The 22,095-nt window shown below is 44.5% G+C and overlaps 1 protein-coding gene across 1 annotated transcript in view; it reads left to right on the forward strand.

Annotated features, from left to right (window-relative positions):
• CA12 (carbonic anhydrase 12) overlaps positions 1–21,529 on the forward strand; it is a 1,353,512-nt gene extending 1,331,983 nt beyond the window's left edge. The window contains exon 10 of the mRNA XM_069624464.1: positions 19,810–21,529. Within this exon, the coding sequence (XP_069480565.1) occupies positions 19,810–19,885 (76 nt within the window). The 3' untranslated portion in view covers positions 19,886–21,529. The remainder of the gene's footprint in view (positions 1–19,809) is intronic.
• Positions 21,530–22,095: the final 566 nt, after the last annotated feature.

Below are 22,095 nucleotides of genomic sequence, written 5' to 3' on the forward strand. Positions count from 1 at the left end.
CATCCTGACCAGACAGGATATGTCCCAAACAGAAACATCTCGAATAATTTGACGCGACTCCATCGGGTGGTCGAACACTCAGACGGGGACACAGGTGAGATGGTGATATGATTGCTTGACGCGATCAAGGCATTTGACTCGGTCAAGTGGCCTTGGCTAAAAGTGGCCCTAGCCAATTACGGCATGGGGCCGGGATATCTTCATTGGGTAGAACTACTATATAGTGCGCCACTAGTGAGAGTGAAGACAGGAACGGCGATCTCTGAAAGGTGGCAACTGGGTAGAGGTACCAGGCAGGGATGCCCTTGGTCCCCCATGATGTATATCTTAGCGTTGGAACCTCTGGCGATTTATTTAAGGCAGCAATATGATGCAATAGGCATTGTCGTTGGAGAGACGTTGCATTTAATTTCACTATATGCAGACAACATGTTACTGTATTTGCGGTACCCAGAAGAGAACCTTCAATACATACTGGAAGTGATGCAAAAGTTTGCAGAACTATCAGGTATAGCTGTGAACCCCAGTAAGTCCTGTGTGTTTCCGCTGGGAAGATATAGAGGGCTCTCGGTGGAAAAGTTGCCGGTTTTACAGATACCGTGGGAGGTCACAACCTTCAAATATCTTGGGATAGATATATACCATACGGTGGAGGCTGAACACAAGCATAACATGGAACAAACTGGAGAATAGTATGAAATTTTGGGCAAAACACCCCTTGGCAATGATGGGGTGTGGGGCGATGCTCAAGATGGTGGCATTGCCCAGATTGTTGCATTGCTTCGCGAACATCCCATTCTCCATACCTCGGAAATTCTATCAGGTTGAACAGCATATGTAGGAAATTTCTATGGCACGGGTTGAGGAACAGAGTAGCCCTATGGAAATTACAAAATCCGTATGAAAAGGGAGGCATTAAATTACCAAACTGGGAAGTGTATTATATAGCGAGCCAATTACAACATGTAGCTAAATGGCTCTCCGAGGAGCCTACATTAGAACATAGGCTGCACCAAGAGGACTGTGCTCCATATTTCTTGAAAGAGATGATATGGTTGCCCAAGCGGGAGCTGAGAGGTCGTCCAAGGATGTTGGGCCTTGGGTGGGAGATGTGGCAAAGGGCGTGCCGGTTGATGGATAAACCATCCCCATGCACCCCGCCGATCCCACTGGTCACAGTGGTGGGAGCAGAAAAGCAATTAAGGTTAATGATCAGGAAGCACTGGGAACCGGTGGGAATAGCAACTATGGGGGATGTGTGGCAGGAGGGGAAGATGCTAGAATTTGAGGAGCTGGTGGAACAAACGGGGTTGAGTGCCGGTTAATATATTACATATCATGGGATGTTGCAGCATATTAAAGACACCTGGTCTGAGGTGGAACTGGCAGAGGAGGCGGATACCACATTGGATGTGATATATGATATGGCGGAAGGGGGGCACGAAACATCTAGAGTGTATGAGATGATAATGACCCAAGTGGGCAAGGAGGTGGTGCAACTTAGACTGGACTGGGAAGAAGAAGTGGGGGACCAAATGAGCGACGGGATGTGGGAGAGGGAACAAGGATATCATAAAGTTTCGAGAAACGCCAGGCTTCAGCAAATACAATTGTACATAACTCACGGGGCATACCTGACGCCATCAAGATAGCGAAATTTAGAAATGCTGGAAGCCAACTGTGCCCAAAATGTAATGAGGAAAACGCAGGGATGGTGCATATGTTCTGGGCATGCCCACAGATGGCAAGATATTGGGGGGGGACATAGCACAGAAAATAGAAGATAAGGAGATCTGTATAAAGGTGGATACTGCGTGGGCTTGCTTGTTGGGTGGGTTCCCCAGATCGCATAAGCTTAAACATGTGAGTAAATTAAAAGATTTAGCATATGCCCTGGCAAAAAGAAGGATCGCAATGGGATGGAAAGCATGTCACAGGCCCAAAGTGGAAACATGGTGGCGGGACATGCAGAAGTGGGCGGAGGCAGAAACTGTGGCGTGGCAGGAAGCGTGTAGAGGGGACATAGAGGGAGAAGCGGGAGCCCTATCGGGCTGGATACAATTAATAGCAGAACTATTTGGGCCCTCGTATGATGGACCGAGTGATGGTGACTCGATGAGTGCGGCTGAAGTGGACTCTCTACAACAAGAGGCGGGTACTAACAATGCGGGGAAGTAGGCTCGGGACGAGGAACACAGTGGGCGAGAACATAATAAAGTATATGTATATGTGAGCAAATTGTGCATCCACTGTAAGTTTGGTTTGGGTTGTTATTTTATTGTTTGTTTAAAATCAATAAAAAAAAATTTAAAAAAATTTTTAAAAAAAGAATACAAATCTCATGGCGGGCAGACCCTTCAGGCAACCCCGACTGCCATACACTATGACGACGGATTGGTCCCCCGAGGGATGATGAGCCATGCTGGGCAACTAGTGTGCATGGCCTATGCCCGAGAGAGGACCAGGACAAGCACATTAATTGGCTCGAAATGATGGCCACCTGGCTAGCCTTGAAAGCTTTTCTCCCGATTATCAACAACCCAGTCTGCATTCAAAGGGACAGCTCTACCTGCGTGTACTACCTCAACAAACGGAGGAGCACTGGATCAGCCCCTCTGTACAGGCTAACCATCAGTATTTGTGAATGTGCCTCCACAAGCAGAATTTGACTCTATGATCCGCCTGCCTGGGGGAGTCTAACCTAGAGGCGGACGTGTTCAGCAGACTGCGAGTCGACAACTACGAGTGGCAGTTAAACAAGAAGGTCCTAAAGGAGATATTCAACAGGTGGGGTCATCCACAGATAGTTTACCCCAAAACTTGTTGTTGCCTATAGATAATCCTCGTGCACTCTGAGTGGGGACCTCCCCAATGAACTATTTATACTTAATTTCAACTATATTACATTAAACTGATGTACAGTGATTTTTTCCTTCATAACACATTTAACAGTTCTCCCACATTTTCAATTATACACAAAATTCATATAAAAAATAAAAATAAATACATTTCACATTTTCTGAGTCCAAACTAATTGTCCAATTTGTGAATACATTAAGTGCAATACTTCATGTTCTAACAATTTTAATGTTTACAATGTTTGTCAACACACGCATCAGTAATTATTACACATAAGAAAATGAATAATCACATTTTTTCTATTACATTGTCAAATGCTGTTTGCCGACACATTGCGGATATCTATTCCTTCTTTCACGGATAAGCTGATGTAGCATCTCAATTCATATTCCCAATTTTCTTGTCTTCTAAAAAAGAAATCATATATTTCAAATCTATCCTTATTGCACTGTCACTCAAATTAGACTTTCACCAAGTTCAGTGTTCTAAAAATAGAATAAAAGGTTAAACTTTTTACATAACAGCCCTTATTGCTCTCTCCAAAGAGAATCAGAAGAATGTCTACCTAATAATAAATTCATGGCATGGCTCTGAAACCTGGACTCCCCAGACTTCTTGTCAATTTCCACATGCAGTACGGCTGCAGTTCCCAGCATATCTATTTTGAGTTTTGATTGATTGATATTTTATTTCTATCGTGCTCGTACACAAGTGTTTGAGCGCAACAAGGCAAGGGAGGGGAACAGGGGAGAACAAAACAGCGATCTTACTAGGCCCAGTGACATTGAGAACGCGCAAGTGCATGGGAGAGGGGAGGGGGAAAAGTGCATGGAAGGGGGCAGAGGTGGACAGCGCGAAGCAGAGGAGAAACAGATAAATAACAATAAATAAATAATAAAGGCAACAAACAGTGGTAAAACAGCCAGCAATTGGCAAGTGCTAGGTTCAAGGCAGCAGACAGGATAGGTCTGATAAGTGCAGGAAGAAAAAGGGGGGGCTGTATGGGTACAGATACAGACCCCATTGCAAGGGGTGGCCCGGAGTCAGTGCGGGAGGGTGGCAGGATGAGCAGGTACCTGGGCCCAAAAGACAGAGGGTGGCCAGGTGCACGGTGCCAAGAGAGAACAGATCAGCAGGGGTGAGGGGGAGCGAAGGCAGAAGAAAAGAGGAAGGTCTTGAGGTGCTTCTGGAACCGGAGATGGTTCTCCTCAAGTTTTAGAGTGGCATCTCAGCACATTTAAGGGAACAAAGTTCCATGAATGCACTGCTTGTTATGTGCTATAAAGGAGGCTTTCTCAGCTCATCCTCCTTCTCCATTCTACTTAATTTCATTCTCATGATGATTGAGACTCGGAAAGTGAGGCATCCAACCGGAGGTTCCCAGAGTCCTCTTATGTGTTTACGCCGTTGTCTGGGAGACGGCCACGGCGAAACCGAGGCTCTCCACCGCACGACATGGTGGCACTTTCCAATAATACTGATATCGAAGTGTAGATAATATCCATAACCCCACTCTGAGACTGGGAGTTTCGATTTTTAAATAGATATCATTTATTTAGTGTATTATGGGCTCCTGCCTTTCATTTGTCCATAAAACATTTCTCCTTGTTGCTAAATCAATATTAGATGCCATCAGTGCTTATACATTATGTGTATTAACCTAGACACCAGTTTTGTCTATGCATGGCCATATTCCGGTAATTATCTGTGCGCGTACTTTCACTAGAACGGCACCGGGGCGCATATATTTACTTGTTACCATTTCTCAGTTGCATTCGGACAACTACGTTCCCATCTGCTTCGATCTACATGGTCGTTACATGAGTAACCTAAGGTATCCTTCTATAAATCCTGTTTATCATTGCCTTTTTCTCCACCCTTTCTTCACAGCTTTTTGGCTCCTCCTTTTGCCTGCCATGACCACTATATCGTTTGCATCTTTCACGATCACAGGGTTGTCACATACATCAATCTACACACCATTTTCTTAATAATTCCTGTCTCCCGGATCAAATCTTCGGTCACAATCTATATCTCTCAAATCTGTGGTCCGTTCACAATAAACCTAAGAGCTGGTAACCTATAAAAAAACGTAAGTCCCACTCGAATTTCATCCCGCGTGGTGTTAAGGATTCTAACGTCTCTATCCATTTCATCTCTCTGGAATAATCTTTTTTGCAAGTCATCCCCTCTTCTAGGCATCACCAATTTCTCTAAGATCATAAATTGCAACTGTGCAATGCTATGTTTTGCCTGCAGAAATTTACTAGATATTGGAGACTTTAGATTCCTTGTTCTTATACTTGACTTATGCTCGAACGGGTTTTGGCTTAAGTGCCATCCTTAAGTTATAAAAACCCCATGGGCATCTTAAGCCATAGACCACATTAGAGGAGTCGCAGGTGCAAGAATGTCTCAAGAAGATTTTCCACCCTGTTTATGGGTGTGCAACAGTGGTCGAAGTGGTCGCGAGCGGTGCTCCTCTACTTCTTTTACTTAAGTTTTACTGTTTCTATACTTTTATTTTGAAAAGAAACCGTTCCGGAATGGTTTCGTTTTAAAATAAAAGTGTAGGAAGAAGTTGAAACGTTCACTTTCAGTGCACTGAGCGTTCCCCTAAACAGCAGGAGGATGTGTTTTGGGGTTTGTATTGTGCGTGGGAGAGTGCGTGGTGATGGGGTTTGTGGGGAGCGGTGCAGGCCAGTGGGGAACATAGTTCCACTACTTCTTTTCGTACACTTCGACCACAGGTGTGCAATACAATCACCTTTCAAAATGTTACCACAGTGTTGACAGTTCTGACATGGTTGTGTCCCTGTTTACTTGGTCTTGTAATTCAGTTGTTTATATTCTGCATGTACCAACATATTTCTTAGTGCCATGCTCTTCTTGTAGGTAAACACTTGGGGGGCTGGAAATAATCTCCCTATGGTATTATCCAATTTCATAATTTCCCAATTCAGTTTAATTATCCCTTTGATTTTACGGCTTTGCACAAAGTATGTAGTGACAGAGACCAATGCCAGATTTTCTTTCATCGATTTCGTCTTTAGTAAATCTTCTCTTGGAATTTGTTCCACCTTGTCGAATACCGACTCAATTAATTGCGGATCATATTTCTTCTTAATGAATTTCGCTTTCAGGTTGCCCGCCTGAATGTTCCATTATTCCACTGATGTTCATTCTGTAACTCATGAATTGGCTGATCAGGACGCTTTCAAGTGTACGTTTTTCAGATGAAAACTTGTAGCCAAAAGTAAGCTGTTACTGTCAGTGCTTTTGGTATAGAACCTTGTTTTGAGCATATTGTTCTCTGCATAAACTTCTACATCCAGGAAATTAACCTCAGTGAAGCTGTGTGTAGTCGTGAACTTGATACAGGGATGCATATTGTTCATTTTAGTGTAAACATTCTCCAATTTATCAAGAGGGCCCCTCCAGATGGCAAATATATCTATATATCTGGTATAGAGTGCCAGGTGTCGTTGCCATCTCTCATTGTAAGACCAATTCTGTCTCCAAATAAAGCATGTAGGTAATCGCATAGCTAGGCGCTTTTCTGCCCCCATGCTCATACCCGATATATCTGCATGAAGTGCATCAAGCCTAAAGTTATTTGTCTGCACCAGTTTTAACAGGGTCATAAGTAACACCTTATCTGCCTTACATGTCTCGGTAGCAAGTAGAAGCCATTCCATGGCTTCTATCCCTACCACATTTCCAATGTGTGTAGACAATGATGTAAAGTTCATAGTAAAATGTATATCGCATCCCTGTACAAACTCTACATCTTTCAATTTCAATAAAAGGTCACTGGTGTCGCGGAGATACGTTGCACTTTTCTGTACCAAGGGCTGTATTGCCTTATCAATCTACTGAGCCAATGGTTCCAACAGGCTCCCCATTGCTGCGATAATAGGCCGCCCTTATGGGTCTGTTAGGCTTTTGTGGATCTTGGGTAACATATACATTGATCTAGAGAGAACACATTACCCCAGCGCTGAAATTGCTACACTGGATTAAACTGGAATAAAACAGCAAATAAAGTTCAAAACAATGTGCATCATGCACAGAACAATCCACGACAAGGGAGCAGAGTTCCTAAAGGAGAAAATGACCATCTACCATCTGACAAGACCACTCGGATCAAGCAGCGACATTCACTTAGAACCAAAACCATTCAATAAAAGAACATTTTTGAGGATCATCATTCTCTCACCTAGCAGCAATAACATGGAAGGAACTACCAAAAAAACATACAAAGCACAAGGGATCATTTGGAATTCAGGAAACTACTAAAAACCTGGCTCTTTGCCCCAGAACAAGAAGGAAACATCTAGGAAATATGCACCCAACGAAAACAAGAATCCTAAGGATTAGCCCATCACCCTGACTTAACATCTCTTAACTGGAGGACGGGGGGAGGACACCCCAGCAATCAATGTCCAGATACAGCTAGCCCACAGAGGAAACTCAGGTAGGTATGAACCCCCCCAAGGGATGGGCAGTGAATGACCAGAAACCCCCTAACCCAAACATCCCCAACCGAGGGACGGGAACACACCTGAATCAGCCATGTAGAAGTACCACCAGAGTAACACGGAGGAAAACTGCCACTCCTAAACCTGCCTGCCAACTAGGCAGACAAACTACAATACCAAACACACAAGACAGTCATAGATGCTGAGCACAGAAACACAGAGGTAAGGAAAACCTGCTAACCCAACTCTAAAACCTCAATCTTCCGCATGCACTTCCCACACAGAAACTCGCACAACCACATCTCTGCACAGCAATCCGCACACCCTTCACCACACTGCGACAACAGACTAACAAACCATAAACTGTGCACAAAAGCACATTGCAAGTCGCACCGACCCTGAAACTGCACCTAATCTCAGTGAATGGTGCACACTGAACTGAAGCCGCCAACAGGACATCACATCTCTCACTTTCCTATTCCCACTACACCCTACTAACCATCCAGACCATACTCTTTTCACACCCTCCTTTTCAGATCTGCCAGAGCACCAATCCAGTGGTGACGGTGTATGATACAAATACCTTTAACATTAACATATCGAGTATTGGCATGATTGGGTGGTGCACGTTTAACAATGCTTTCGTGTAATCGCGTATTAACCCTCGTTTCTCCGCTTCCTCTACCACTTCTTTTATTATGGCTTCAACTTGCTCAGTGGGATCATAGTGTACTTCTCTGTATGTTTCCTTGTCCTCAAACTGTCTGATTTCCTTTAAGTAATCTCTCTTCTCCATAAGGACTAATGCTCCACCTTTATTCGCAGGTTTGAATCTAATCTCTTGATTGTCAAGAAGACTCTTGAGTGATTGCCTTTGCCTATTGGAGAAATTCATATGATTGTTTTGTTTAACCTTTATCCTTCCCAGATCCTCTGACTATCTTCGTTCACTTTTATCTTTCTACACTCGGTCTCGCTCTCTGTTCTTCCTGTCTCTTTAGTCTGAATTCCCCATCCTCCATGTGCCCCGTCCCGGTTTCGATTCTTTCAGCTTCTTGCTCCTTTACATTGGAATGCTCTCCCACTCTCCATTCACTGTATCACCGGTTCTCTTTTCCGTCTCTCTTTGAAAACTCTGCTTGACAGCCCCCGTTTGCCTGCTACCAGCATTGATGTTTTGATGTTTACTTACCATTATTTTTGTACTGTACTTTGTTTTTAAATTGTACAGCGCTTTGGTTTAAGGTGCTATGTAAAACACAATAAAATACAAAATACATGTGGTTAATATGGGATTGTGTATCTGTGGATTAAAGTTACTATTTGGTTTGATCTCTAAACATTCTGATGGTTCTTGTTCTTCAGTTTCTTTCATGCCTTCAAAGAAAACTTTGAGTTTTAGCTTCTTCATTAGCTTGAAGAAATCTGTTTTCTCTTGTATCAAGGTGCTTCTATGTTGTTGAATGAAGGATAAGCCCTTCTGCAATACAGTCTTTTTAAATTTTGCAAGTTCAATACTTGATATGTTAATAACTAACTCTTCTTTGTGTTAATTTCCTCTGTTGGTTTGTTCTTCTTCCCTCTTCTGGTAGGTTTCTTTCTAAAAAATTTTTTTTTAAAAAACCTGTTTTATGTAGATACAGATGCAGTGTCAACCCTCGTCTGATTGTCCAACTATCCCTCCTGCTAATTGCCCTGTTGTACCCTTTTCTGTTTTACCTTGTTCTGATTCTCTACTCAATATCAGATAGTTTCCGAATGACTACCCCTCCTTTTTTTGGTACTGGCCTTTTAATGTTAGGTGATTGGCGGTAGTATTGTTGCAAGCTATAGACAATATCAAGCTTGTAATCTACAGTATCCCTTCTAAATTTTCTAATTTTCCTAGATTCAAGTTCTTGTTTATAGTGGTCCAATTTGTGATTAGTGTCTTCTAAGATCCTTTTTATTTCATCTTGAGAAAAACTTTCTAACAAGCTGTTTATTACATTAATCTAATCATCTAATTGGTGTTGCGCTAGTTATTCAATGGTCAGTAGAATTAAATCAAATCAGCATTTGTTGAGTATCTGCTTTCACTTCTTCACAAATGCTGGCTTCTCCTTGCACAATGTTGGCTCTAATGATACCCTTAAGCTTTGTGGAATTCTTGTGTGCTTGATGGTATTGGGCCAGGGTGGAGGCATGTAAGTTATAATAAATTTCTCTCCGGATTAAACGTTCAAGCTGTTTAATCAATTCTTATGGTTTATCTTTAGATAATACATTTTCACTGGTGGACTTGATCAGACCTAATATTCTGTGTGCCTCATCCTCGCTAAAATCAAGGACTTCTGCATGGTTTGGAGTTAGTGAGTGAATCTTAGCAAATTACAACTTGGTCTGCTAGGGATCTCAATTCACATAATTCTCAGGTGTGCTACCTCAAAATACAACAGCAACCTTAGCTAAAATGAAAATACAAAAGAGGTGCAGAACACAATTCCTAAATAATACTTCAGTTATGCGCACAGCGATTGACTCTTTTACAGCTATTTTTGGTGCATCAGGAAAGCACCCCCCTGCCTTGTGTCCAAACAAACAATTCACTATACTTAAATTCAACTCCATAGGTGCATACAAAAACTCTGGCAGTAATGTTTTCTCCACCTCCAACACTGTGGTCAAAAGGCACCTAGCAGAACTTACCAGATTGTACCCACTTGTCAGACTCCCATACCCGGTCTCAGACCTCAATGTGGTCCTAGTCGCACTGGCTCATAAACCATTCACAGCCATGGCATCGGCAGAACTCAGACCAGTCACTATTAAGACTGCACACTTGGTGGGCCTTACCTTGGTGCCTGAAAAAAAACACTTTCCATCAGGACAAGGTGGTGCTAGGGACACACTCCTCTTTTCTCCAAAAGATGGTGTTGTCACTTCACCTTAACAAAGAAATAGTCCTTCCAACTTTCTTCCCATACCCGAAAGTTGATATAGAAAAGGTGTTACATTGTCTCAACGTTAGGGGAGCGCTTACATTCTACCTGGACAGGAAAAGGGCCTTACGCAAACCAGATGCCTTCTTGATCACATTCAGAAGGTCAAAACCAGGGTGCCAGGCCTCGAAATCCTCGATAGCTGGGTGAATGGTTATGACCATCAAGGAAGCCTATGAAGGACAGCGCTTGAAGTTGCCAGCAAAACCTGCACACTCATGCAGTTGGGGTCAAAGCAACAACTGTGACATTCCAAAGGCACGTGACATGGCATACAATCAGCAGGGAGGCCACATGGGCTTCCCCCTCAGCCTTCTGCAAGCCTTATTGCTTGGACGCCAGTGCCAGATCAGACACAGCATTTGGCCAAGCGGCCCTGAAAGACTTGTCTTCTTAGGAGTTGCAACGTCCCTCCTCCCTGGGGCTTCTATCAGTGGTAATCGCACATAGTATGGAGGAATGGGGGACAGGACATAGGAGTAATTAGAAGTTGCTCACAGCAGTGACTAACGTACTCCTAGTCCATAGTCCCCTTTGCTCCGTACATCCCACCAGCCTCCCCCTTAAAAAGATAAAATATAGCCAAAGGAGACTGAGGAGTGGCGCTGGAGGGAGGAATCAAGGGAGTGCATGTTCCCAAGGCCACGCCCCCGTGCACAACTAAATTTAAAGGGGAAAGACAGTTTCTTTCTGGTGAAATATGTTCCGTTCCCGTCCCTAGCAAGGAACGCCCATACAGTATGGAGGAAAGGGGAATATGCACTAGAAGTACGTTAATCACTATGGTGAGTAACTTAGAATTTCCCTTGCTGCCTTTTGTGTCGCTCTTTAAATGTATATGACTGGTTTACAAAGGATTTCTCAGCCTGTCTTCAGTGGATGATTTTAGCAGGCCCACCCGCTGCACCCTTTCCATCTCCATATTTTTGAGTTTATTCTAGAGAAGAGCTTTAAAGACCTATTACAGCAGAAGTCCCCAAGTCATTCTCATTGCTTCCTTCTTTCAGAAATTTCAATCTGATGCTCCCCCTCCATGATCTAATTTCTAGATCTTTGTATTTTGTAGCTAGCTCATTCGTAAGATGATCCAATGATTGGAGGTGGTGTTGCACTTTGCAAACTTTTTCTATATCATTCACTGTTTGCTTCATGGTGCTAACACAGTTCCCAAGGCTAGTCACCTCAGTTTTGATTTCCATGATACTTACCCCATAGCACTAACGTTTCATGCATTATGGAGTCCTGGAGAGACTCCATAGATATGAGCAGATCTTGTTTGGTGAAAACAAATGGTGCCGCCCCTTGATTCCACTTTGTTTCACCCATGTCATCTCAGAGTGCAAGAGCAAGGGGTTTCTGGTTGGTGTGGTCTATTCCACCCTTTTTTACACTTTCTTCCCTAGTGTATGCATGTTTGAATTTCTTTTTTCGGCCTTTCCCACATAGGCTTTTCCGGAGTAGACTTAAGTAGCACCCAAATCTGAGTGTCCTTCACAAACCCACTAGTACTTCAAGAGGTCCCCCTCTAGTGTGAGATGTTGCAGATCGATATCAGTGGTGTTCTCCATTTGTCGTCTCTTCTTCCTAACACTCACCTTTATTGATGTTTGTGATGCTGGAAATGCATCAGAGGGACAGGGCCTCCCGTATGCTTGTCCTTTACTGCTTTTTATCGTGTGTTCTGTCGTGTTTTCCACGCAGGAGCTCATGTGGGACTCCTGACAGTGCAGCTCTCTCTCTTTTGGTTTGGTGAACGGACCCGTGGGATACCCTTATGGCACTGTTAGGAAAGATTTCTTAATTGTGGGTAATTTTCCTTCCATGTGGCACCCCTAAACTTTTTGCTGTTGTTTTCACCATGATCTAGACTTTGCGAGAGAAGTGCAGCCTTCTGCCGCACTCCTCTGGGCTTTCGCTCCATTGTTACGGGGAAACTGACATGCCCTTAAGACAGTCAGTACCGGGAAACGTTGTTTTCCGTAGTTCTTTTATCATGTTGCAGCTTTCGCGCAACATGGCACAAGAGGGCACTGTAAGCTAAGTTACTGCTCTCTTGGGTCTCTAGTCTTCTACAGGCCCTAGATACTCTCTTTGGATTGTTAATGAACGGTGCAAGTGAATCACAGACGGGACTGGTGGCAGCGATCGTTTCTTTGTGTTTTGAGCTCCTTTTGGCTGTTTAAGCGCGTTTCTCGCGCTTAGCCCAAAATGGTGGCCTGGCTTCCAAAATGGCTAGACAACGAGGCTCTTTGTCCTGTCTGCTGACCATCTTGCCCCCTTCACGTTCCCCAGGTCGAGCCGACCCGGGGCCTTCCTTATTTGGGCATGTACTTTCCCACGAAACACAGATGCTTTCGCTGGCTTCTACAGGCCTTGTGTGTGCCTCCAGGATGTGGGCTGGGATGTCTGGTCCCAATACACATCCTGGGTGCCCGAGAGTCTAGTGTGTCGTGAATGCCTGGGACCACCGTGGTCCGTGATAGGTCCACGTATGGTGTGAGTGTTTTGTGAGCAGATCTCCCATTGGGTCCCCTCCGTTTTGGCGCGAAGGGAACCGTGGATAAGAGGGGGCTGGAAACACCACTACCATGTCGATCTCCTGAGTTCTCACAAACAAAGGAATACAGGAGCCAAGTATCCTGCAACTACGAGGCTGAACCGAGGAATCACTGGTGACCCGCTGAAGGACTGCTCCTCTGCACTGCTGTCGCTTGGTGAAACCCTGTCTACCTCTGATCGAACAAGAAGGCCTGTACTGGTACTTCGACCCCTTGGAATAGTGGGAACAACTATTCTCGGCATCTTCACCATCTCCTGCACGTAAGCCTTCGGAAGTGTCTCTGGGCCATCCAGTGGACTGACCAGCCTACCCAGGCTCTGTAACCGCCGTCAGGTTGTGTTGTATTATGAGTCCTTGTCACTCTCACACGATTCGTACACTTGGCATTCCCAGGTCTGAAGTGAGCAGTGTACATTGGGCTGAAATACACAAGGCCACTCCGTTGCCCTGTTGTGGTAACGAACTGTGCGGGTTCACTGCGTTTGGGACATCCTCAACTCTAACTTCTGCTGCTGCGGAATCTACACGACGCCGAGACGTCGCCTGCTCATATCTGAACCTGCCAGCACTGAAACTGACGCAGAGGAGCCTGGGTATGCCTGCATCGGGGATCGGTGAGTGGCATTGCTAGGAACGGGTCGCCCTCCTGCAGTAGCCCATAGCTTTTCCCTGCTGTGTCTAACGGCACGCCTTTCCGTACTCGCGCTTTGCTTCTGCCCACAGTGGAGGCTGCGCTTGAGTCGCGGAGCTCTGTTCATCTTCATTTGTTCATCGAACTAAACTGCCTGATTCCCTCGAAGAGACTCCCCTTTGCCCGTTGGCACCAGCGTGTGCAGGTACTTTTGAGCACAAGGCTCCACTCTTCATAGGGCTCGGACTTCCTTTTAGTTAGGTGCCTCCTGTTTTCCTCCCCATCTAGGTGGTCTTCACATTTCATGCGTCTAACTCGTTAGACTCGTTTGTAATTGTATATATATTGTATTTGATTGTGATGTGTTGGTTTACTTAAGTTTTATTGTGATTTCTCGCTACGGTCAATGTTACAAAGGCCTTGTAATAAATGTGTCTATTTTTAATATAACACCTGCATGGAGTAATTTGTAAGTGTCCTTGCTTTGTGTGCTCATTGCGGGCTTTCAGTCACCCTCAACCCTCTTGAGACCTAGTCTTGACCACCGTGATCGCTACCCTGATTGGTCTGGCTTGTCCAGAGGTTACCCTGTTCCAAGAATCTAGGCTGGCCTTCTGAACCTCTGCCCCTCCAGGACAGAGTTAAGAAATCCATCTTAACAGGCACCCATGGATGGGGGTACAACCCTGTGCCCCTAGTGTATGTTTTTGGGCACCTGTGGGTGGCCAGCAGAGCAGGGTAGGGGCTGGTGGCAGCTCCATGCTGACTTTGACAGGTGCGCTGAGTATCCTCCATTTTGGGGATCCCCAGGCCCTGCCATTGGAATCAGTTGATTCCTGATGGAAAACAAGATGGCCCCTGTGGCCTCTTGCTTTCTATTACATATTACCTTGTTTTCCCAAAGTCCTGGGAAGCCCTGACTCTGTCCCTTCCGCTTGCCTGGCTGTTGGGTGGAAGTGCCATATATGGTGTTGTTGTGAAGGCCCGGCCAGACTAGCTGAAGCCTTCCCAGTGATTGTATGTTGTCGGTACCTCCTGTGGGTGGGACCTGGGTGAATGGAGTGTGTGACCAATATGCACTTCTTGTTGTGGTTGTCTTGTTTCTGGCATGAGAGACAAAGACTGAGACAGCCCTGCCCGAAACTGGCCTGAATGCAGTGTGTAGTGTTGAATGGCTGGGTACTTGTCCCAATCCACATTCCTTGTTGTGAGTGTCTGAGAGGGAGGAGGATGGCCTGAATGCACTGTGTGCCTGATTGGCTGACTGACTGCATGAATGCCCTTCTGTACGATTGGCTGCTGAGAGTGACCCAGCAGTGTGGATGAGAGACAAGATAGTATATCTGGGGACCTCTCAACTGGAAATGGTTCAGAAGCTGAAGTCCACTATGACGAGTAATTGGAGTAACTGAAGCTTGACCTTGAAGCCCCGCTGGACGAGAAGAAGTGCTGTTGCTCGCCTTCACAATCTAAAAGCTGCTGTGTCTCCAAGGACTGACCCAGAGAGGACCTGGTAAGGTGCCCTCTTCCCGAGCTACGAGGGACCATCGTGCACCAGCTGATCTTTGCCAAAGCTCCCTGGTAGACAGACCTACGATAGACTGCCAACCCAGATGGGGACTGCCGCGGAATCCCAAAGGGAAGCACCCGGAATGTTGTCCGCCACTGTCGACGACCGCCGTCGCCGACCGGAGCCGCTGTGCTCCTGTTTGCCTAAGAACTTCGTTTGATCATCGGACGCTCTCGTCTGCATCGTAGCCCGCTTTATCCCACTGGAGAAGGCCCGACTGTCGACAAGCCGAGGAGCTTCCGCCGTTGGGTTTCCCGCCACCTAAAAGACCACAGAGATGCCGACGACTCGACGCCCTTGCTGGGCCACAGTTCTTCATCCTCTCTTTGCGGTCCAGAACTATCATCACCGAGGTGCCCCGCACGCCTCTTCCTTGCAGGACCCCAACGCTCCGCCGTCGACGAGCACCTCTAGGAACGAAGCTGCCACTTCACTGCCGTAGTTCAACCTGTTTCTAGTCGGACGTTCGACGACCCGTGACTCCTGCCTTAAAGGGAGGGCACTCAAGAAGGGCCGTCGATTCCCCTTCGCCAAACGCCGGGTTCCTCGACGCCTCTCGACGATCCGTGGCTCCTGCTCTAAAGGGAGTCACTCAAGAAGGATCTGTCAACGCATCTTCGAAGAACTCTACTCCACCAGGTACATTTGGGGGGGGGAAACCTTAATAGGAGGAAATAAGACTATTGAACAATATATGGACTGGGCTTGTGCTATATATCTTTATTTACAGGTTGCCCAGGTGGGGGGGATCTCCACACAGAACTGTGCCTAGTGGTAGGGGTCAGAAATCTGCCTATTGTTTCAACCATCTTGCGTTCCTTCCTATCTCTATTGCTGGTTTCCTCGTTATTGATCTGTGTGACATTTTAACCGTACAGTTGATGCACTTTAATGAGATTTGATATCATTGGTGGTACCACTTTAGAATTGTATATATTTATCATTGTTGACCTCCGAGTACAAAGTGCGTTATTGTGATCGTGTACATACCTTTGAATATTAATTATATAAAGACTGTGTTTTCAGTAATACAGTGTGTGGACATTCCTTTGTGGGGGTTCGGGGACTACACTGTACTTAAGAACCAGCCTGCATCACCTCTCGAGAAGCAAGGCCTTGATTGCTCACCCATTGCTACCAAATTGGTAATCTTGGCTGGGGTCCTCTGTGCCTCTCCTCTACCATATAGAGAGCGGAAGTACAGGCACCCCCCACCAGTATCTTCACAATGTTCTGCTATGCTGTCTCAGTGCCTTATCCCTCAGTGCCCGGTAAATTGTTTCCACCTCTTCAGGTAGAACTCTAGTGCAGCATATGATCCGAAGGCCTATGTTTCCTCCACAGATATCGAGATAGTGTCCCTTCCTCCCCCAAAGAAGTCACTCTCACTGTTGGCAAGCTGTTCATCTACCACCCTCACTTCTCTTTATATATACCCGTCCGTCCAAGGTGGATGATCTGCTACAGAGGGTATCCACTACTCTGGTTCCATCGTCTTCCAGGCCCTCTCTCCACTTAGCTCATCTGCTGGTGCATTCTTCAAGCTGCTCCTCTGTTTCAATGTCAATTATTTTCTTTTTACAGCAAATTCACCTGGTCAGACAGCCATCTGGTCAGATGCCTAATTCAGCCACTTCACCATTGACTCCATCAAAATTCCAGTTTCCGACTCTGTCAAAACTCTGGGAGTTTATCTAGATTCCGGCCTAACCATGGACAGACAAATCAATGCAATAGCCTCTGCAGCTGCATATCATGCCATACTTATCAATGTAGTCAGACCCTTTCCCTCCAAAGAGAACTGCACCAACATAGCCAGAGCCATCACCGGCTCTAGGCTAGACTACTGTAACGTACTCTTTCTAGGAACCTCCAACAAAAACTTAGAGAGATTACAAGTAATACAGAACAATGCGCTCCGGGCAGCCCAAGGCATTGCAAAAAGAGAACACATCTCTGAGGCCAGAAAACTAGCCCACTGGCTCCCAATAAAAGAAAGGATCTTATTTAAAGCCCTGACACTGACCCACAAGTGCATCCACCTCACTGCTCCTGCATACTTCTCACAAAGGATACACCCAGTCTCTTCCACCAGGCCAACAAGATCACCGTATACCAACATGCTCTCGGTGCCACTAGTGAAAAAAGCAAGAGCGGGTGGATCCAGCTTCCCTTACCTCGCACCCTCTCACTGGAATGCCCTACCACCCACTATCCGTGGCGAGGCCTCCCTCACCACCTTCCGCAAAACGCTGAAGACTGCCCTCTTCACATAAGACCTGACACACCAGCACGGTCACCTTCGTGTATACTGTACTATATGACCAAAAGCAATATCTGTAACAACATTATGCTTCCCTGTAACATTCACAATATGTCAACAATCGCTATCCTGCCTGTACCATGTAACTAAGTTTATTGCAAGTAACAGCGCCTCAATGCCCCTGGGCTGCTTGCGCGCTATATAAATGTAAATAAATAAATAAATACATTTTAAAAAATCACAATCGTCAGAGTTTCTCCTGATCGCAGGTTCACGGTATTAACTCTGAATGTGCTAATGCCAGAGCCTTCTGTGCTGCCAAGTCATTTGCTGGTGGTCCCTGCTCAGAAGGTTGCCATTTATGCCAAATGTAGCTGCTGGAACCTGACATTTTCGTTCCATTTGGGTTGAGCTATGTGGCGCTCCTCTAAGAGAGCAACTTTTTTCTGTCACTGATGACCTTGCTCCCCCAGAACTCAAGTGCTTTGAAATGAAGTTGTGTTTATAACTGAGACTACTTTGGTAGCAAAGTCCTGGAGATTCTTGAGGCTAGCTATGAACTTTATAGATATGTTTATAGTGGTGTGTGAGAGAGGATTCCTCTTGGGCTGAAGCTGGGCTTTTTTGAGAGTTAATCGGAAAAATCAAGTCTTGCCTAGCCCTTACAGCCTGGGGTTCAGTCATCTTGTCCTTTTAAGAGGGTCTTTGAAAGGTTTTGTCTACAGAAAGTGAGGAGTCTGCTTACAAGATTAATTTCCGGGTCTATTTGGGGGTATTATGTCCCTTTTCATGAATTGAGTGCTGCTCCTGTGTAGTTATTTAGCATTTTGTGTAGTGCCAACTAACATAACATGTGCATTTGTAGAGCGAATGTTCACCCCCACACGGTTATTGACCTCCGAAGGATGAAGGGCTGAATGGACCTACCAGGATTTGAACCTGTGACCATGTTGTCAAACACAGATCCCTTTTGTAAATGCATTATTCCATCGAGCTACAGATCTGACTGTCACATTCTGGCTGATTCAAAGCAAGTCATCATGTGTGGACCCAAGGTCCTTAGAAAAGGGTATATGTTTATGTTGGAACTGATATCTCCTATCAGATCAATTATTCAAATTAGATTAAGTCGTGAGCATGTGGCATGCTGGAGCCATGCATGATCTTATTTGAGGCATATTGTGAGACAGGGACACCATAGATCTTAGAATTTCTGGGAATTTGTCTTGTTGCCACGGTGTACCTAAGGTGTCGCTGGATTTCATCAAGTTACTGGATGTTTGAGCAATTAATACTGTGATCGGTCATTCGGAGACGGGAGTAAATTAATTTCTGTGGGATGGGTGGATAGTTCAGGGGCAACGGTTTTTTTTTGCAAGCAAGTTAACGCAGAACAAAACTGGTTTGTATCCCAGTGCTGCACTTGGAGACTAATCTTTGGTATTAAGTGTTATACAATATTATTTAATTTTTAGGTGGGACTGGTGTCTTAATGACCAGGAGTGCAGAAAGTACAGGCCTTATGGGACGGAGAATTAGCAGAGCAACCATCTGAATCTGAGTGCAGAAAAGCTTTAATTTTCTCTCAAAAAGATTCATGTGAATACCAAATTGGTGTCTTCTTCAAGCCTGGGTCGAGCCTGTGTTGCTTCACTACATGAACCCAGCCACGGATCCTAACTGTCTGCAGTGAAGAGTACATTGCCAGTTTTTCCTAGATTATTTGGAAGTAATGGCGTTGTTCATGGAGGAATTACTAAATAACTTGTCAGCGATTGTGCTGATATCACCTAGTCCTTGTCTGTTTGCACTGTTGCTCAAAAAGAAATGAGGCAAACGTCAATAGCAATTCTTAGTGTTGTGTTTGTAGATAAAGAGTTTGGAAAATGTATTATATGGCTGGAGGGAGGATACCCTAACGGGTGAAGGATCTAAAGAAGTAGGCAGCAGCTGGGAGGGACATGTGGGCCATGACACAAGATGCAGAGCATAAGGGAGGACTGTGTGATCTACCATCATGTATTTGTTTACATCATTGGTAACCACAGTTTGCCTAGTTTGAAGCTATGCAAATCGGATTTTCTGAGCACATTATAGAATTTCGGAACGCACTTGTTTTTGAACTTCAAGCCCCAAACTCTCTTTACTCGATACAGGGCGTTAGGCTAGATTACTGGAATTTGATATTGGGGGTATAGTGTTGTATTGAGTTGCGTTTGTCTATGGTGCATACTAGCTGTTCTTTGTCCGAGAGAGTGGTAAGTCTTTTGTTAATTATTGCTTGGAAAAATGTATTTGGACATATGGTCTGTTAGTTGCTGCCAAGCCATAGTTAAAAAATGGAAATCATTAAATGTATATAAAGTTAATCGATGAACTATCACTTTTACATTTTTTGAAATTTTAGAATACATGTCTACCTTGAGGGTTAACTGCAATGTTGACTGTCAATCTTTCTCCACAGCATTAGCGACGAAGAGAACAAATCGGTCATATACAAGCCAGCAGTGGAGAAAGAGGAGAACGTCTCAAAAGTATAACTGTGGGAATCGACTCTGTAAATGCCCAGGATTTGTGTGCTCACTATCGGTTATAGGCAAAGTGCAAAATATCAAAACGTTAATCGAAGGACTGATATAGGGACAAAGGGAGAAAAAGCTTTAAGCTGTTGAACTTTAATTCTTTAATGTTTCCAAAAGTCCTCAAACCTACACAAGACCGGTCCACTGGAGGAAATCCTGCCTAAGGCATGAAACTGTGATGAGTTCATTGTAGGCATTAATCCAATCAAATGGCGGCACCAGTATCCTAGTGAACAGTGCCTATTCTTGCCACATAATGATGGTCCTTCAATGGTTAACCCTTTCCAAAACACGGACAACCGCACAACTAGAGCCTCATCTAGCATTTGTTTTAAAGTCACAGTGAATAGAGGGAATTCTAAACATATGTGATTTGTTGTATTCCATTTTATTTTTCTGCATTATCTTCCAGTAGCAGCTCTGGGTTTCTGAGATTTCTCAGACTAGTGAAGATGCTATGATTGTGTTTGTACCACCTTCAAGGTCCATCACGATAATCAGTGCCGCCCATGCTGATTCACAACTGATTTAGTTAATTTTTGCCATGTGTTGAATAATGTTCTCTCATTCCTTCTCTTAAAGATGCAACTATCGTGCTCCAGTTTCCTGTTTAGTAAGTTCCTGAAATGGTGCATAACTATGTGAAGGCTCCATGTATGTCCTTCATGTCCACACATTACGGCAACACATTATTAATGGGAAGTTGCTTTGTGGACCATTGCAGTTGGGTGAAGCACAATAAATGATCGCTTGTGCTGCCGCGCTTTCTTCTCCAAAGTCAATATTTCGATTAGGGGGTGTTAAGGGGTCCCATTATTTGGCAAATATGGGCTGCTGATTAGCTTCTAGAGATCTGGAAATGCCCAACAGCAAAATCGTTTTCGATCAACATAGGTGCAATGTTTGCTTTTAAAGGCCCTATTGCCAGTGGTCGAGAATGTTGTGTCTTCGTGTGCTCTAGATAACTTTTCTATTTTTTTTACCGCATTTTATATAAATATTGTAAATTGATACAACCGTATTTTAGCTTACACCTGCCCAACAGTATTTGCATTGAAGTTATGCATATTTTGAATTGATTTCAATTAAGGATTTTGATCACCCTGCTGTGGGCAGGCAAGACACTGGCACTGAGCACGGAACCGCAATTGCGTTTGTTTAACCTTTTTTTGCTTTCACTGCAAAGGCTTGAGTTTAAACTGACCATGATGAATGAGAAAAAATCTAAATGATAAAACTGCTTCACATCAATCTGTAATTGAACATTTCGCCGTTGTACATTATTGTACCTGTTTGGATCCCCACGGCATCCGTATTGTCAGAAATGCATCGAAAATCACTCCTTTGATCCAATGGGATATTTAAAAGGTAATTTGCTATGTCCCACTTCAGATTTATTTGTTCGAATTGTTGACTGTACTTCATTCACGCCCCATTTCCTGTATTGAAATGAAGCTTTCTTTCCGTCATCCATAATAGATGCATATAGCATAATGTGCACAAACGCTGAAGGATTGGCAATGACATTTTCAAAGGTGTTTTTGTTTTTCATTTCTATGTTTAAAAAAAATAACAAAAAAATACTTTTTTTATTTCATACTATTTCCTTTTTGGCCATTCGTTTTGCTGATCATAGCTGCTATTTATATTTACATGTTTTGTAGGTGTTTGTATGATTTGCAGAGTTGGACTACCTAGCTGCACATAGCGATTTCCTGACACACTGGTGGCTCACGGCTGCTATGTGTTGGAAATTACTGGTTTCTTAATTTGTTGTTGGTAAGTCTGGTATACTCTTTAGTGCACACAATGGCATGCAATGTCATTATGGCACAGTGTTGTCTAAGAAGCCTGTCCAGCATAAACCATATGGAGTTTCCAGCAAGAGATGACGACAAGCAGGCATTATATGGTGACGTAGCGTGTGTGTGTGTGTGGATCAAATCTTCTGAGCACACTAAAGCATGTAATTGAATCTGCACTCTTTCAAGAAATGTCAAAACCAGGCTAATCGCGTGGTGAAACGATGGTATGTGGTCATCAGCTTGGTTCAACACTGCCAGAAATGTGCTGCCCTGCTGACAAACCCAACTAGATGATTGTAACTAGGCAGCTACGCAATTATCACAGATTCCAGGTGTGCATGGACATCTGGCATCTGGTCAAAG

The sequence above is a fragment of the Ambystoma mexicanum genome, chromosome 11 (assembly GCF_040938575.1).
Source record: "Ambystoma mexicanum isolate Mex_15411 chromosome 11, UKY_AmexF1_1, whole genome shotgun sequence".
In the NCBI taxonomy this organism is placed as follows: domain Eukaryota; kingdom Metazoa; phylum Chordata; class Amphibia; order Caudata; family Ambystomatidae; genus Ambystoma; species Ambystoma mexicanum.